A 16,678-nucleotide genomic window follows, 5' to 3' on the forward strand; every position below is an offset into this window, starting at 1 on the left:
ATTGATATATATATAGATTGATATATATATATAAATATAGATATAGATGAAATACTTACCTCGTGAATATTTAAATAACGATTATAACATCTTTTCCTTAAGTTAGCTTAAAATCATATCATACCCAATATTAGGGGGGGGGGGAGACTTTGCATATTCCCTGGAAATGATTCTATCCTCCCCATATTGATCCCTCCCTCCCTTCGTCAAGCCCTCTCTTCCTCAGAAGAGGGCGCAATTTGTAAATCTTAAATTAATTATCACCAAGCATGACAAACGTGACACTGGGCTTCAATCTACACTGAAGAAGGTGCATTTCCCAAAATTTCGAAAAACATCCGTGTGTAACGTGTTAGGTGAAGTCTGTGCGGTTTTTTTTTTTTTTTTTTTTTTTGGAGAATGGGAAATATTACGCTGAGAATGTTTAAACCAGATATTGACAATCAATGTTGTAGAAGTGATCATATCGAATATCCGTATAATGAATCGGAAAAGGGCTGTTAGTACGTGACATGTGAAAGAGGTAAATTAATTAAAGGAGAACTTGAGGCGCTAAATTAATTGATATATTGCAGACCTGGCGCATCCCACTGCTATTAGTACAGGCTGTATTTCTATAACACTTTTAATTGTAAAGAAATTACCCTTTAAACAATTGGTATCCATCAGTTAAAGTGACTGGACTATGTAGTCTAATACATGACCACTCTGTCAAGGACGCATGGTGTTGAATATCATCCAAGGATGATACGTATGAAGTACGGTATATGAAGTTAAAAAGAGCATGTTTGGGTTGAGTTATTAGAATTGATAAAACAATGAATTAACATACGGCCTGCAATGAGGAGCCTACGTCATCTTCATGTTAACCTTAAGGGAGCATTCCAGGGATTAAATATAGTTTTGTTCAACGTGACTAATATCTTGAAAACCGAAATAGCTATAAAGAAACATTGCTTGCATCCAAATGTTTCGTTTTTTTTTTCATTGGACTATTACATATCAAGACTAGACTTAATAGTCCAGTCACTTGATCTAAAGGGTAAAGTGATCCTTTAAACTTAGAGTACTCTCTTTCTATCGAAATTTTTGTGTTTTTATTTTTGGTTTCCCGAAAGGGAAAACTATGGAGTGACTCTTACCGACGGTCGGTGCAAAATTGTGAAGTGGACCGCGGATTGGCAGTTTGCATAGTATAGGCCATACTTATAGGAGTAATGGAGACATCAGAAAGGGAACCGGTGACATCACATGTACCCATTGCACGAATTGGCACTCGAAGCCCCTGCCTGCATGCATATCTGTCACAAACTAGAACCATGAGACTGGGAAGCATTTATACCCCATCATTTCTTTCAACATATGGGGTGTATTTGTACTGAGTGAGACGTTTTGATTTATATATATATATATATATATATATATATATATATATATATATAGATATATATAAATATATATATATATATATATATATATATATATATACACTGAGGAAGTTGCCTATCATGTTTAAGAGAACGTCACCGGTATTATGTTATAGGCTATACTGGTCGTGTGTGCGGGGTAAGGTCAAACATTAGCAGTGGCATACCTAGAATAGTTGGCACCCGGGCGGACCCTTTCGTTGTCACCCCGTGCAGGGGATGCCGTTCCTGGGGGGAGGGATCTAAGGGGGAGGAATAGCTTTGAGAAATGTTTGTTTATGCAACACGGCTTAGATGCAAAACGGTGCTATCTTTGGCAAAGCTTTCATCTGATTAAATGTTTAGGAATTCTCATTCTTTAGTGAATGTTCCGTAACTTCCCCTATTGTTTTTTGTTACATATTTTGCGGGATCCCTGACTGGTACATGGGGCGGATCACCCACCCCCCTCGCTTAGTACGCCACTGCATTTTTAACTAATATATGTTGTCGATCAAAATCATCTTGATAACTAAAGGTTGGTTTTTCCTACTCTTATTGTGTGTTAAGAATTTATCAGGTTTAAACAATGTATGAGAAAATTACAATCTATAACACAATTACGTAATCAAGCCAGATTGTTACGTAACATCCTTTAGTGTCATTGCGTCTATGTGGATTGAAAACGTGTAAAAGTAAGTTGGCCTGACGTTTCGATCTTAGCAGAATCTTCTTCAAAGGCTAAAAATTGGATTGAAAACGTAAGTTAAAGAGTAACCACGGTCGATTGACGGTAAAACTCAGCGTTCCTCTTGCAAAACATAAAGAAGAACCAAACAAAAACGAAGAAAAATATAAAATATTGTGTAACTGAAACCTACTGTTTTAGGGTTCCACTTTTCCAGCAGATCTAAACTCAATTAAAGGGATAAAAAAAATTAAAGTTTAAAATATTTTTAAAAAATGCATAGATGATACAGAGCTTGTGTTATCCAACTACACGCTTCATTTAGCCTATTCCGTTAATGAAATAAACACACTCATATCATAGTTCAGTTCAATTTAAGTAAATGAGTGAGTTGCTACAAAGAAAAATACAAAAATACTAAAACAACAGAAATTGTATTTTGTAAGAACATTTAAAGTACATTAAAATATATGCTTAAGGTTTTCCAAGTATGTTTCGATACATCATCAACTTATTACTCACAAAACTGCACCCACCCACATTTCTTCGACGCCCTGTAGCTACGTCTAACCACCCCCCCCCCCCCCACTTACAATTCACTGCAAACGAGTAAAAACTGCATGAGAAAACAATGTCACGAAATTATAGGCCTATAACTTTCACTTTTCATGTAAAGTTCTGGCAGAAATTGTTTAATTTCTTTATTATTTTTCTTTCCGTTCTTTGTCTCTGTCTCGTTGGAAATTGGTTATTTGTTTATTTGTTAACTCCATTTAAAATAAATTAACGTGTGAATTTCCTTTAAACATCAGTTTAAATATCGCACCGCTATGATTTGTTTACAAGTGACATCAACTATAGGAAACAATTAAATTACTAACCGGAACCCATATGCCTCAGATCATTCGCTTGGCTTCCTTTGAAATGTCTAGCGCAAGGTCATACAAGCTAACTTTCCAAACGTTTTTTCCCACCCTCTTTTAACAGTCGCCTCGTCCTACAAAATTTCTAAACAATTACTTCTCTAAAGATGACTAAATATCTGCAAAAATCTTCAAAAAAGCATACATGTATTTATGTTTATATGTATAAAAAATATTGGAGGGGGGGGGGTTGGGGTAAAATATCAAGCTCCATATCATGACTGAACCCACCAGTACATTTTTATATGTGAAGGTGAATGTAGCATTTCATCTTTAACTATTGGGCTAATCCAAAATATTTTAGCTGTTCCATTTACAAATCGAAGTTATAGGCGCTCTTAAGTTTGAAACGAACTGCCTTACTAAATCATTAGTGATTATGCTATACAGTAGGAAGTTACAATACAACGATGTTGCGTTAGATATATGGATAATATTAATTAAAAATATATGTACATACGCGTCTAAAAGTCGAGTGTGTCCCTGATTCCACTTGAAGAAGACTTTGCGATTTTATAATATTTCTTTTTAAAGAGAATGAATGTTACACAATTGGAAGTTGTGATTCTGGATTTCATAATTTGACCGGAATATATCACATAATGTTTTGATATTTTATGCTCTAAGTTTGGATTCATAATTAATCAATTTCGACATAAATCAATCAAATTTAGCGGTCCGTCTCGCCTGCATCATCGGTGCGTGAAGTGGTCTTCGTAAACCCTCCCAACCTTCTTCTTAAAGATATCTTAAGTTTCCATCCATCTGCACTATTGGGATATGAATGCAAACGTTTAAGGGTAAGTAGACTTGTTTTGTTTATCATTCACTACACATATTTCTTCAATCATAATTCATAATTTCTGCAATTTTTGTATAACTTGAAATGTTCATACTGAGCAGTATTGTTACATTTGGGCTTCATTTTTGTGTCTTCTCTTTTTAACTATTTGTTCTTCACAAATATCTCTGTCATAATTATAGCAGATGCAGGTTATGGTTTATGTCCTCTGTATCAACTGCTCGACTATTTCAATTCACAGCGGGAGAAGATTTACATTTTGTTTAGATTCGAGTACATGGTGTTGGAGGTTCTCATGTGGCTCTACCTATACGAACATTTTTTGTTGTTTACGCTACAGTTTAAGTTGATGAATTCCAAAGCAATATAGGAAGCAGATACAAAAACCTTCCATTACCCACATGTACACCAAATATGTTAATGGCACCCTGCGACGAATAAGAGATATAGGATGCCCCTTAGAGACGCCTGGATGCGGCGCAATAGCACAGGGAAACTATTGATTGCATTGAGCGCGCAGCCTGGGGTGTGCGGGTGTGACAGGTTTTACAATGACCAGAGGTAAACTGTCGCACGGTCGTGTGACAAGGTATTGGACTTAGTACAAAACTTGATACAAACTTGTTACTTCAACTTTATTTAGTTCAGTTTTTGTTGGCAAATAGCCATCGAAACGCAAGATGGTGCTTCTTATATCCTTTCTTTCGACATCCGTACTGCTTATATATAAGTTGTCTAAGTTGTGCGTGGAAACATTAATGTCAAATGAAATGTTGTTCCGCTGTGCGAAGTAGGTTGATAAATTATTTCAACATCCTCTTGTGGGCCATACATCCGCTAATTCTGTGCAAGGTTCATCAGTTAGGTCAGACATTATACTGGAAAACCAAATGTTTACTTATCTTCCCAAGCTAAATATACACGTATCTTTTTTCACCCAATACCCGTACGGTTATAACATAAATATGGTTTTGTTGTTTTCCCTATTAAACAAGTTCTGATATCAAATTGATAACCATCTTTCCCACAGTGCTATAGGTTATTCTATTAATATATATTATATTATCAAGTAGCTGGCTACATTTTTGTCGGTGGCGTGTTCAAGGGAGGAAGTGAGGGTGGGGGGGGGGGTGCGGGTGGAGCACATGCCGCCTATAATTTTCGATTCCTCGTGGAGTCACCCTCTCCCCCAATTAAATTTGCCATGTCCAACAGCCCGCCCCCCCCCCTCCAAAAAATGGCAGGAATATACACAACTCTTTCAGTAACTTGCATCTACCTCCAAAATTCTTCTGATTTGAAGCTGATGCAAGTCCTGGAAGTAAACTCTCATACTGTGCCCCTCCCCAAATGTTGACCTGATCTTACTGTGCCCTGCCCCACCCCCTCCCCCACCCCCACTCTTCCAAATGCCTCGCGACGCAACTGCCTTTGTTGACCATACACCAGGTACTGTACCAGTTTTAAATTACATTTTTGAACATCCACGGTATGAGATCGGTGAAGTGTTCCTCTTTAAACCCAGAAGAGATAACTATAAGGTATCTGATTTAAAGGATCAAGAGTCTTTGTATGCAAATTATATGTCTTAATATGCAAATTAGGCTAGACTATAGATACTTCTATGGATGCTTTGGATGCTCTCAGTTGGATCCTTTGTATTAGCAAAAAGTATTGTCAGACAATAAAATAAAATCGTAATTTATTTGTTCATAATTATATACCACACAATCATTGAGATATATTGTGGATAATATATCAACATTATTGGATAATATACATTGAATATAGCTTTGAAAATGAAAACGGTTACACGACTGTTACCATTTCTTGGTTAAAGGGCCCGTTTGGTATCAACCAAAATAAAGTTCTGCAGAGGAAGGGCCATTAGTGCCCGGTGGCTTTCTGCCCCTCACAACCCCCCCCCCCTCCCCCCGTCCCGACACGTACAACCCCCAACCCATTCAGCTTCACTTTTGAAAGCCTCTTTCGACACAGCTTAGTCTGAGTAATAATAAAGTAACTTGCATATACTGAGAACAGTAGCATGCAATATTCAATATAGCTTTCATGTGTAAACTATAGACCGGGGAAAACTCAGCCTATAGGAATGAGTCACCGGTAATCTTCCTTAGCAACGGCTTTAAAGTCATAGTTATCTAACTAGACCATAAAAGTGTAGGAACCCTATATATGACTGTTACTGGGGGTAAAACAATTGGTGACAAGTATAATAACAACCTATTGTGTGGGTGTCAATTTAAATATCTTATGGTACGAACATAATTGATACAAAATTGATTGACTTAACTAGTTATTGCCATCAACTCTCTTTGAAAAGAAAACAACAGCACGGTAGATTCTCTATAGGCATGCATGGTTATACTTTTCGATGTTTTGCATTGCTTAAGGTATAACTGTAAGTGGTTCTTACACTGTGCTGATTCTGTTGTGCGAATATCGAAGATTCTATCCGCTTGTAATACCATGTTCATCAAATGTCAAAACTTTGTAACAAGCTTCCATAAATGTGAATAAAATATTAAGAAATTATTAGAAAACTGTATATAATATATACATATAGATATATATATATATATATATATATATACATATATATACATATATATATATATACACACATATATATATATATATACATACATATATATATATATATGTATATATGTATATATATATATCTTTATATATATATATATATATATATATATATATATATACTATATATATAGTATATATATAGTCTATAAGATATGCACGCGTACTATTACTCTAGGCACAATCAATCAATATATATATATATATATATATATATATATATATATATATATATATATATATCTTTATATATATATACATATATATATATAATATATATATATATATATAAATATATATACTACATATATACTATATATATATAGTATATATATAGTCTATAAGATATGCACGCGTAATATTACTCTAGGCACAATCAATTTCAAGCCATACTTTCAGTAATTGGGGATCTTTTCATACAGCCTTTTGCAGCTATATCGAGATGTTCTATACACAAAGGTTGCCTTCTTTTCGCACGCATAGTTTACCCAATCATGTTTTTACAATTTATGAGTTCGGTTCTGTGACTTTAGCCTCTCACGGAAAAATACTTACCACGGTAAAGATAATTACAATTACATTCAACATGTTCATTAGGTAACAGGGGGGGGGTGCAATACGTCACTTCCGGGTACTCTTTAAGTAAAATAAATTATGGGTTCGCGGGTTATAGCGAACTCAGGAACTTTGAGGGCTTGTGAAAACATCGATAAAAGCTAGAACAGGATCTGTGGAGAGTCTTGCAAAATAATTCTATCAAGTGGACTTACCGGCTTTTAGATGGAGGGTATGTAAAGATAACAGAGTACAAAAGGCATCTTGTTGTCAAAGAGTGGAAACAGACATTCCGTTATTTAGATAGATTATGAACAGGTCTGACGGGAGGAGGATAATGTGGACTATACATCACAAGCCACGCCGGGTCCGTTAGGGCATTCGCGGACGTCTCGAGAAAGAACAATTTAACAAGTTTTTTTAAAAATAATGTTCACTACATCTTCAAAATATAATATGACCACTTCCAAACAATAGGGAGGGGGGGGGGGTGAGCCCGGTGATAAGCTGTCCCCTTTGCCTACCTGCCTCTTTTCACCACCGATTGTGTAGCAGAATTCGGTAATTGTTCAAAATTCAATTTTTGTATTTCTTTTTTTCTCGAATCTGTTTTTAAAGCCATTCACGTAATTTTGAAGAAGATATATTAAGTCCAACTCTAGATAGTTTTTGATAACTTAGGCCTATTATTTACTTTATTTTTTTATTTTTTTTTTTGATGTGTAATCATCATGTTTTTAATTGATTGTTATAAAACATATGCTAATGCGATATCTACTTCAATGTAGTTTCTTTTCTATATTAATGATCCGGAAAATTAATGTATGATTTCCATATCTATGAAAAGATCTAAAATAAGTGAAGAGTCAAGTTCAACCTTCATTCCAAATTTATTTTTATAGTTTCTTTTTGTCGCGTGCGGTATGGCGGTGATTCTAGATTTCCATAATCATGTATGATGACAGGTGGAAACGATGTCTTCTAAAATTAAAGAGATTGTTTAGTTAGCTGTATGTAAGTATATATATATATATATATATATATATATATATATATACAGGTGACAAACGCCTACAGTGGAATTACGACTTTCCTTACCGGTTTAGAACCTCTGGACATACAATCAGCGTCCATGGCCTAGTTGGTTAGGGTGTCTGCGTACAAAGCGGGAGGCCTGGGTTCGAATCCCGGTGGAGGCTGGAAGTTTTTTCACTGTTCTTGATTTTCTTACTCATTACGATTTTCATTTATATATATATATATATATATATATATATATATATATATATATATATATATATATATATATATATATGTATATATATATATATATATATATATATATATATATATATATATATATATATATATATATATATATATATATATATATATAAAACATATAAGCAGTAAGTGTGATTCAAGCCCCAATAATGCCTAAACTAATGCACTCCATACCGACTGGCAATCATATTAATAAATTTTACCTCATTTTAAATTTGCATTCATCGAGTTTAGCAGACCCTTTCAAATGAGAAAACCTTAAATGATGCCTCTGATGTTCTATATAGATATAGGCTACTTACTTTAGCCTACCAGGATTCAATCAGAGGACTCCCATTGGCCACACTTCATTGCATCTATATTTTATTCTAGTATCGACGTACCAACTCAACCACAGCATTGGTTTTAACACATCAATGATTTTCTGCTTGATATAAAGATATAATTACTGGGTTATGGACTATTTAAACATGTTATAGTTCATGGAATCTCAAATTTCCTACGAGAGAACGAAATTAAATAATATTTAATATTTACAACAACTCATTACAAAATCATAAGTCCTGATTTGTTGCAATCTGGACGTTGCGTTTTTATCTGTACAAGTATATCTGTGTACTTACTGTGTCTGGAAAGAAGCACATTTAGTATAGTATTCAAGGCAAAAACGACTCATACTTTGTGCTTTAACTATACTTATTCATCTTTTAAGTATTTCATAACCCTTAACTTAATGAGTTAACCCTTTTACTTAATCATATTGCAAAATGTTATTCCCATGTGACTCACTACCCACCCTGACTATAGGGAAATCTTTCGTATGCGGATGTCTTATAAGGTAGAATTTATCCTTTCAGTTTTCTTATCCCATCCGTCCACCCCCCCCCCCCTCCTCCACCTCGCCCCCACCCTCGCCGTATCCCTCGCTTTCTTCCCATCCCCTTTCCAGGAAACCAGTGCAAGCGGCTGGACTGTTTAAGCTATAGCAAACAAGCAGTATTTAGCATTTCCTCCGATATACGGCAAAAGTTCAATTAGCAAAATATTATAAAATATTCTGACCGCTAGTAACACTGTTTACACTGCATTACAAATTTGTCCAGAACGATACTGTTGAAATTCACGCAAATGTGCTCTGATATCTATATGAAGTTAAAATGAACAGCGTTGGTCTATAGTTAATAGAAGTCAAACAATGTATACTAGTATAACATTAACATTAAGGCCTCAACTGAGGCGCAGACGTCATTATTACTTGAGCCTAGTAGGAGCATCTTGAAAATTATAAGCACATTTTGACGCTTAATATCTTGAAATGTTGAATAGTTACATAGAAGTACTTTCTAGCTCCCAACTTCTCAATATATTTGGCAATGACATAATCAAGGTCAAAATGATGCCTTAAAATTTGTCCTTGAATCGTTTAATTATTCTTTTAAAATAAGTGCAATATTATCCAGAAATACTGCTTCAAATTACGGAATTGAGAAACATATTCCTGTCAGCGTCAAATAAAAACTCTATACAAAAGAACAGACAATGTTTGAATCATAAACCTACTGTTTATCGTATAGAATAGCCTATGCTGTTTGTAAAGAGATCAGGGCACTCGAAGCGTATCATCTGAATATGAAGGCGTATAGCTGCCGTAGGTTAAACTAAATCCAATCTCATATTTAACGACCTTGCCCCTCACCCCCGCCCCTTTTTTAAATCTGTATTTGGCCTGCCATATCGCAGCGTGATGCGTCGTAGAGAACTGAAGAGGGCATAGATTCCAAACCAAGATAATTTGTCAGACGTTATATGTTAAAGTAAAACTGTGAATATTTCTACGTTGCATGCCAACCTTCAAATGTACATATAAACATTTTAACCTCAGCTTTGCAACTACTTTCCATATGCTTAAAACATATTGTTAATATTTCTAAAATATATGTTGCATGTTTATAGCCTATATATATATATATATATATATATATATATATATATATATGTTACATATGTTACATATGTGAGGTAATAAATTAATAAATTGAATTGTTCATCACAAAGTTTGGAGAGTTTATAAATATATGAGGGTAATTAATACACCATGTATCGTTACTGACAGCGTTTGTATGATTGTAAGGCGTGTTTATTCATTTGTGTCTGAATGCGATGTGGGTAGTACATACCCGTATTAATATTTCTACTATATTAGATAAATATAGTTTTCATTGGTTATTTTACAGGATAAAGTACTATACAGAACCATTCGTCAAGATCAGAGTAGCAGACATTTAGGAGATATAACTATATCCAAGATGAAAACTTTCTCGGTTGGGAAGGTTGATCCGACTTTGTTTTGTCAATTTCAGGTAATTATCGTGACACATCACAAGCATGGAAAAATTAACGATCATCATTTTATTTTATTTTATTTTATCGAAAATTCATGTCAGCCTAAAGTGAAGCTGAAGCGGTTGCAACCAAAGGCGTATAGCTCTATAGAAAAAAAAATAGTATGTCACTGGGGTACTGCTTAGTTTTAACGAGAAAATAAACAAAATGACTTTAAAATTAAATCCTTAACATTTTGGAATGAGATATATACTTTTATACAACACCTAATTACATTCCGGATATTTGATTGGTCAATTGCTCGTCGATTGCATGCAAAATCCGCTCTATTGCACGCTATGATGATAGAACCATGCGTTATACTTTTTTGGTAGCACTTTTTTCAATGGTAAGAGAGCAGAGAAACCTGTCTGTTCAAAACAATATGTTGCATGAGTGCATTTTACATCCAATTATATCCAAATCTGAAGGTGTTGTATAAAACAAATAATGAATGGTTTCCATTCGTGCAATAGTGCAAATATTTCATTCGTTGAAAGATGTAATTTGTTCCATTCAACTCGGCTGCGCCTCGTTGAATGGAACAAATTACATCTTTCAACTCATGAAATATTTGCACTATTGCACTCATAACCATTCATTATGTGTATAATGTATATTTGAAATCGCAATATAATGGTGTATAGCATATATACTGTTCAAAATTGTGTTGCTTTAATTTTAAAAAAATAGTAATATTAACAGTTGTTTATGATTCAGGGTGTTGCTTAATTTTAAGAGAAATTTTTCTATGATTTTATCGAATTATTGCGTGTTTGTGGCTTTAAGTCTCCTCAGTGACTAATATTTTTATTAGCCACTAAAACTGTTTGTACTCAATCTTACTGTTGCTGTTTACCTCACCTACTTCGGCGCCAGACTATGTGTCAGTGTGTGTAAGGGGGAGGGGGAGGGGAGGGGAACGGGGGAGGGGGAGGGGGAGGGGGAGGACCCACTTCCTATGCTACTTTATAATGCGATCTTCTCTGATTTGTCCTGGACACGCTCTTCTTGTACTTAAATTGCTAATCTTTCATATCATTCGTTTTATTTCCTTTCTTTTGAACAGTGGGGCATTCCCGGACAGCCGGTGTCTTTTTTGGTATATCGTCTACTATTCGCCTTATACCAGATAGGATGGAACACCGCGATAATTCTCATCTGGGGTGATCCGCGGTTTTACCGTCCGGTTGACTCCAAGCTCAAATGGCCGATTTATGCATCTAATTGGGCGTTGTTCCTGTTCTCAAGTTACTCCCTGATGGCACTTTTAACAAGTATTTGCTTAGCTAGAAAGAATTATGGTAAGGACGCTTAAAATAAATATATATCGTATATATGTATCGTATATTATATTATATTATCACGTTTTGTAGACTCTTATCGTGTCGTTTTTTATGTTGTTTTAGTACATGTTAGTATCGCTGAATGTGACATTGACCATAATCAGTTCGCTGTTGTGAACTATACTTCGTTGCTGCTGCAATGGCAAACCTAACGTTACATGCAATTAGGAACTATATACGGGATGACTGTAGTATGATGATAGTGACTATACTACAGCAACGATTATGCATTCTCTTATGTATACATAGTGCGGTACATTTCAAGGATTCCTCCCACATCAATACCATTATACTGTAACTGTGCGGTCAGTCAGAACATCCCAACATGTTATCACTTAGCGGGTGATAGAAACTTGTATAGTCACTTCAGGATATGAAGTTTCCTTGCGACTATTTGTTTATGAGGTTAAACGTTCCACACCTTTTAATGGTCTGGTTTAAACCTGGGAAACCTTCCCGCCCCATTTGTTTAATACGGGCACAGTTGTGCATCCCACCCTCTGCCCCCACCCCACACACCCACACTGAAGGAGCCAGTAATGAAAAATCATTACAGAACATGCTCCCTCTCTTTTGGTCGATCAATTAATTTTATTATTAATATCCTTGAACTCTCACACGAATAATCATATGCGCAAACATAATGGTTTATAACAAAATTAAACAACGCATCATAAGAGGGCTTTCAAAGCCTTAATTCGGGGTGGGTGGGGGTCGGGTGGTAGAGAGGAGAGAAAGCTTGTCTGTGGGACACATTTTGCACATCTCCAAAGATGACTCTCATGTAGACTCCATATTTATAAAACATTAATATATAATTATTTTTATTATTATTATGATTATTATTATTAATACATTATTATATGTTTTAATCTTTTGCAGGAGTAAGGGCGAGTGATTCGATAGAAATGAATGACAACCACACATCCGGGATGGAAACCCCAGAAGAAGAAACATCACCATTGTCCGGCGTGCCATGGTTCGTCAAGTTGACCTGGCTACTACAAGTGACATCATACAGCGGCAGTTTCTTCGTCTCGTTAGCATACTGGTTGGTCGATTTCAACCCAGAAATTGAGCAAGCGAGTATCTTTACCCTCCACACGCATGCATTCTCCAGTGTTCTCATTCTCATCGACATTTCTGTCATAGCTACACCAATGAGAATTGGCCATTTTATGTACGTCATAGTTTTCAGTATTTCTTATTTTACGTTCACGTTTGTTTACTTCCTCCTCGGTGGTCATAACCCGTACGGAGACCGGTATCTTTATGCTTCACTCGTCGATTGGGAAAATAATCGTTTAATTTCTTTTTTAGCTTCGTTGGTTATTTCGATATTGGTAGCTCCCTTCTTCCATTTTGTTTTCTACGCTCTTTATAAATTGAGAACCTTCATTTATGTCAAATTAAACAAATCGCCCGATTTAAACGAACATCCTTAAAAAATAAAAAAAATAAAATAAATTTACTCATGAAGACATTAGCCTGACAGATCTGTGTGTTTTTAAGTTTTTGTGAGAAGAAAACTTCTTAAAAACAATTCATAGTTAATCAACCTTTTTTTTGTATTCATATTTCTATGAGCTTGCTATGCAGACCTACATATTATAGGAGGTTTTATTTTGTATTTATTTTTTATCTCGGTCAGTAAAACAAACTCAATATTGTATGGTAAATTTCAGCTACGCTTGAAGCACTAATCATTGTATCAGAGGTTAACTGTGGATTATATGGTGTGATTGTTTGGAGAACCTTCTTAGAATATTTTAATTAACGAGTTACCAACAGATTTACTAGACAAACCAACACACACACAGAGAGATATCGTTCCTCTGACCTCAGCGTAGGCTATCCAAAAATCTTGTGGATATTACGTAATGATGACGCCATACATGTTTCCGCAACTTGTCGTTTTACTTATATCAAAGTATTTCTTACATCAGAATTTTGTATGAATTTTAATGCTGTTTTTCAGAAATCAACTATGCAAATACCATAACGTATTGTTAAAAAAAAAATTGTTAATGAAATGCCGATTAAAAAAGTTATAATCGTACAAATACGTTTAATATAGTTGTAACGGTCACACTTATTGAATTTTCTCTTGACCAAATTTTATAGTACATCCATGTGAATATTTTCCTCACCATATAAAACCATTCGCACTTGATTTGAATTATTATAGTGTCTACGCATTTTTTCATAGCAAGATATCACGTGCTTCTCGTTGTCATATTGTAAATAATGCCTTGTTGATTAACACAGTCAACTGTATCACAATAGCAATGATGGCCCATAATGTTATATGTAAATTAAGTGAGACATACCACCATGTGATGGTATGGATAAGGTGATTTAACTTATTATGTGTCCCGTAAATTAAATCATGCCTTGTTAATTAACATAGTTAACAGTATCACAATAGCACTGATCGCCCAGACTGTAATATGTAAATTTAGCGAGACATATATACCCATGTGGTGGTATGGATAAGGTTATTTAACTTATTATGTGTCCCATAAATTAAATAATGCCTTGTTGATTAACATAGCCAACTGTGTCACTATAGCAATGATCGTCCAGAATTGTGTATGTAAATTGAGCGAGACATATATCCCCATGTGATGGTATGGATAGTGTTATTAACTTATTATGTGTATATTAATATAAAGAACAAAGTGGTGGCGCTTATTATTCGTTCTTCCTCTGTGTTATTTCAAATGTTTCCGAATGTTTTCGTGTAAATATACAAAATTACTGTCGCAGTACATAACAATTAACCACTCATATAATAACAAAATTGTATAACCACTGGTTAATCACTACTGTCGTATGAAAACTAACCACTAATGTAATAAACAAAAGCTAAATACTATACTAGTTGATTTTACTTATAATATTTGTGGCTTAAATGTTACATCACCTGTAAAAAGAGGTATGACATTATATTGGTTACAAAAACGATAAAACTTTATAGTGGTTTTAAAAATGATTACATTAGTGTTCAGTAATTTATATTGGTTAAGTTTCTAGTACATTGGTGGTTAACATAACATTTGTTCGCTTATGTTTGTTACATTATTTTGTGGTAATTATAACATAAATGTTTGATAATGATTACGTTAGTTGGGGATAGAGAAATTTACACCGAGCTAATCAGCCTCAAGTTTTTAAAATATTTTAAAATATTAAAATATTAATTTTTTCTTTATCATTCGTATATCTTGTGTCTTTACAACACTATGGACACGTATCACGTGACGTCATTTCATCAGAAACGGACTCAACCAAAAGTCATGTGTTTTATCAACCATATCCAATTTCCAAATATTTTCTCACGAAACCTACACTATACAACAGAAACTATAACCTTGTTTACCATGAAAATTGTTGCAACATTACCGGCTACGCTATATATAGAATTACAGTTCCTTCTCCATGAGGAACTTAAAATGCATGTACTGCAACGTCTATAACCAAATTTTCTTTTTAGAATCCATATGATGTGTCCTACCTTGTTGGGAGAATCCCACCTAAAATATTGGGAGAATCCCACCTAAAACGGCAGTATTAAAGTAAAACGATTAACATTTAATAACCCCCGAATCAGCAATTTTGAGACAATACATTGCATCAATGGGAAGTCATTTACGAAGATAAATAATAGGTCACATCCGGGATATGTGAAGACGGGTCTCATAACTGGTATCAGAACGAAAGGTTCGGAAATTCTTAATTTGAACCCGTCGGTGTGCATTCAAAAATGATTGTGTGTTAAAGGTCACATTCTAATATAAATAATTATATATAATTGAAATTGTAGTGAGTTGGAAAATCCAGAACAGTGAAAAAAATTCCAGCCTCCACCGGGATTCGAACCCGCTTTATATGCGGACACAAAAATTAATCAGGCTACAAGGTTTGTAAGCTACGAACACGTGACTATACAGGGAGCATTAAACCTATATACACGACCATTCCAACCTTTTGATAGCTGTAATAACTGAACAAGGTTTAGTGAGAACCATAAAAACATGATATTAATGTCTATAACGAGTCCTTTCTATAATGTTTGATATTTATCAGCTGAGTGATTAAACATTTTTCTTTCATATATGTTTATCTAGTAAATTATTTATCAATGAATTATGTATTTAAGAAATACTGTATATAATAAACCTGTATATGTTATGCGACATTTGATATACCTTCTTGTCAAATACACGTATTTTTTTTACGTATCCACATTCTAAAACAAAAAGTAAAACACATGTTAAGAGAGAGAGGAGGGGTGGGGGAGAGGGTCGAGAGTGCCGAGAGTGTCGAGATAGAGAATGACTGAGAGAATAGAGAGAGAGAGGGGGGAGAGGGAGATGGAGAGAGAAAACGCTGTAAAAAATATACAAAACACACTTTTCTGAGCATAAATGCAATGTATTTTATTCTCCCTTCTATTCTGTTATCGTGGCTGTTATTCTAAAGTTGTGCGATATTATTAGTTACTACAATGTTTGACAAGAACCAACTCAGAGCAAGAATGGTGCATTAAATTAACTAAAAATTTTTTAAAAAAACGTGTATTTACAACTATAATTTTATCTATGTTCAACATTGTTTAAATAACAAACGATATTTACATGGTCTTTAAGACCCCACCCCACCCTACCTCC

General features: G+C 34.6%; 1 protein-coding gene across 1 annotated transcript; it reads left to right on the forward strand.

Annotated features, from left to right (window-relative positions):
- The first annotated feature begins 3,367 nt into the window (after positions 1–3,367).
- LOC139977470 (protein rolling stone-like) lies at positions 3,368–16,569 on the forward strand. The gene is made up of 4 exons (XM_071986815.1): positions 3,368–3,817; positions 10,512–10,637; positions 11,729–11,963; positions 12,888–16,569. The coding sequence occupies exons 2-4, from the start codon at positions 10,584–10,586 to the stop codon at positions 13,448–13,450; spliced, it is 852 nt and encodes a 283-aa protein (XP_071842916.1). The 5' UTR covers positions 3,368–3,817; positions 10,512–10,583; the 3' UTR covers positions 13,451–16,569.
- Positions 16,570–16,678: the final 109 nt, after the last annotated feature.

The sequence above is a fragment of the Apostichopus japonicus genome, chromosome 12 (assembly GCF_037975245.1).
Source record: "Apostichopus japonicus isolate 1M-3 chromosome 12, ASM3797524v1, whole genome shotgun sequence".
NCBI classification, from domain to species: domain Eukaryota; kingdom Metazoa; phylum Echinodermata; class Holothuroidea; order Aspidochirotida; family Stichopodidae; genus Apostichopus; species Apostichopus japonicus.

Excerpts from the sequence above, each read along its gene's own strand:
- LOC139977470 (XM_071986815.1), top strand. The coding sequence starts at position 10,584 with ATGAAAACTTTCTCGGTTGGGAAGGTTGATCCGACTTTGTTTTGTCAA. Across the intron at positions 10,638-11,728 it reads CTTTGTTTTGTCAATTTCAG|TGGGGCATTCCCGGACAGCC; the intron begins GTAATTATCGTG and ends TCTTTTGAACAG. Across the intron at positions 11,964-12,887 it reads CTTAGCTAGAAAGAATTATG|GAGTAAGGGCGAGTGATTCG; the intron begins GTAAGGACGCTT and ends AATCTTTTGCAG.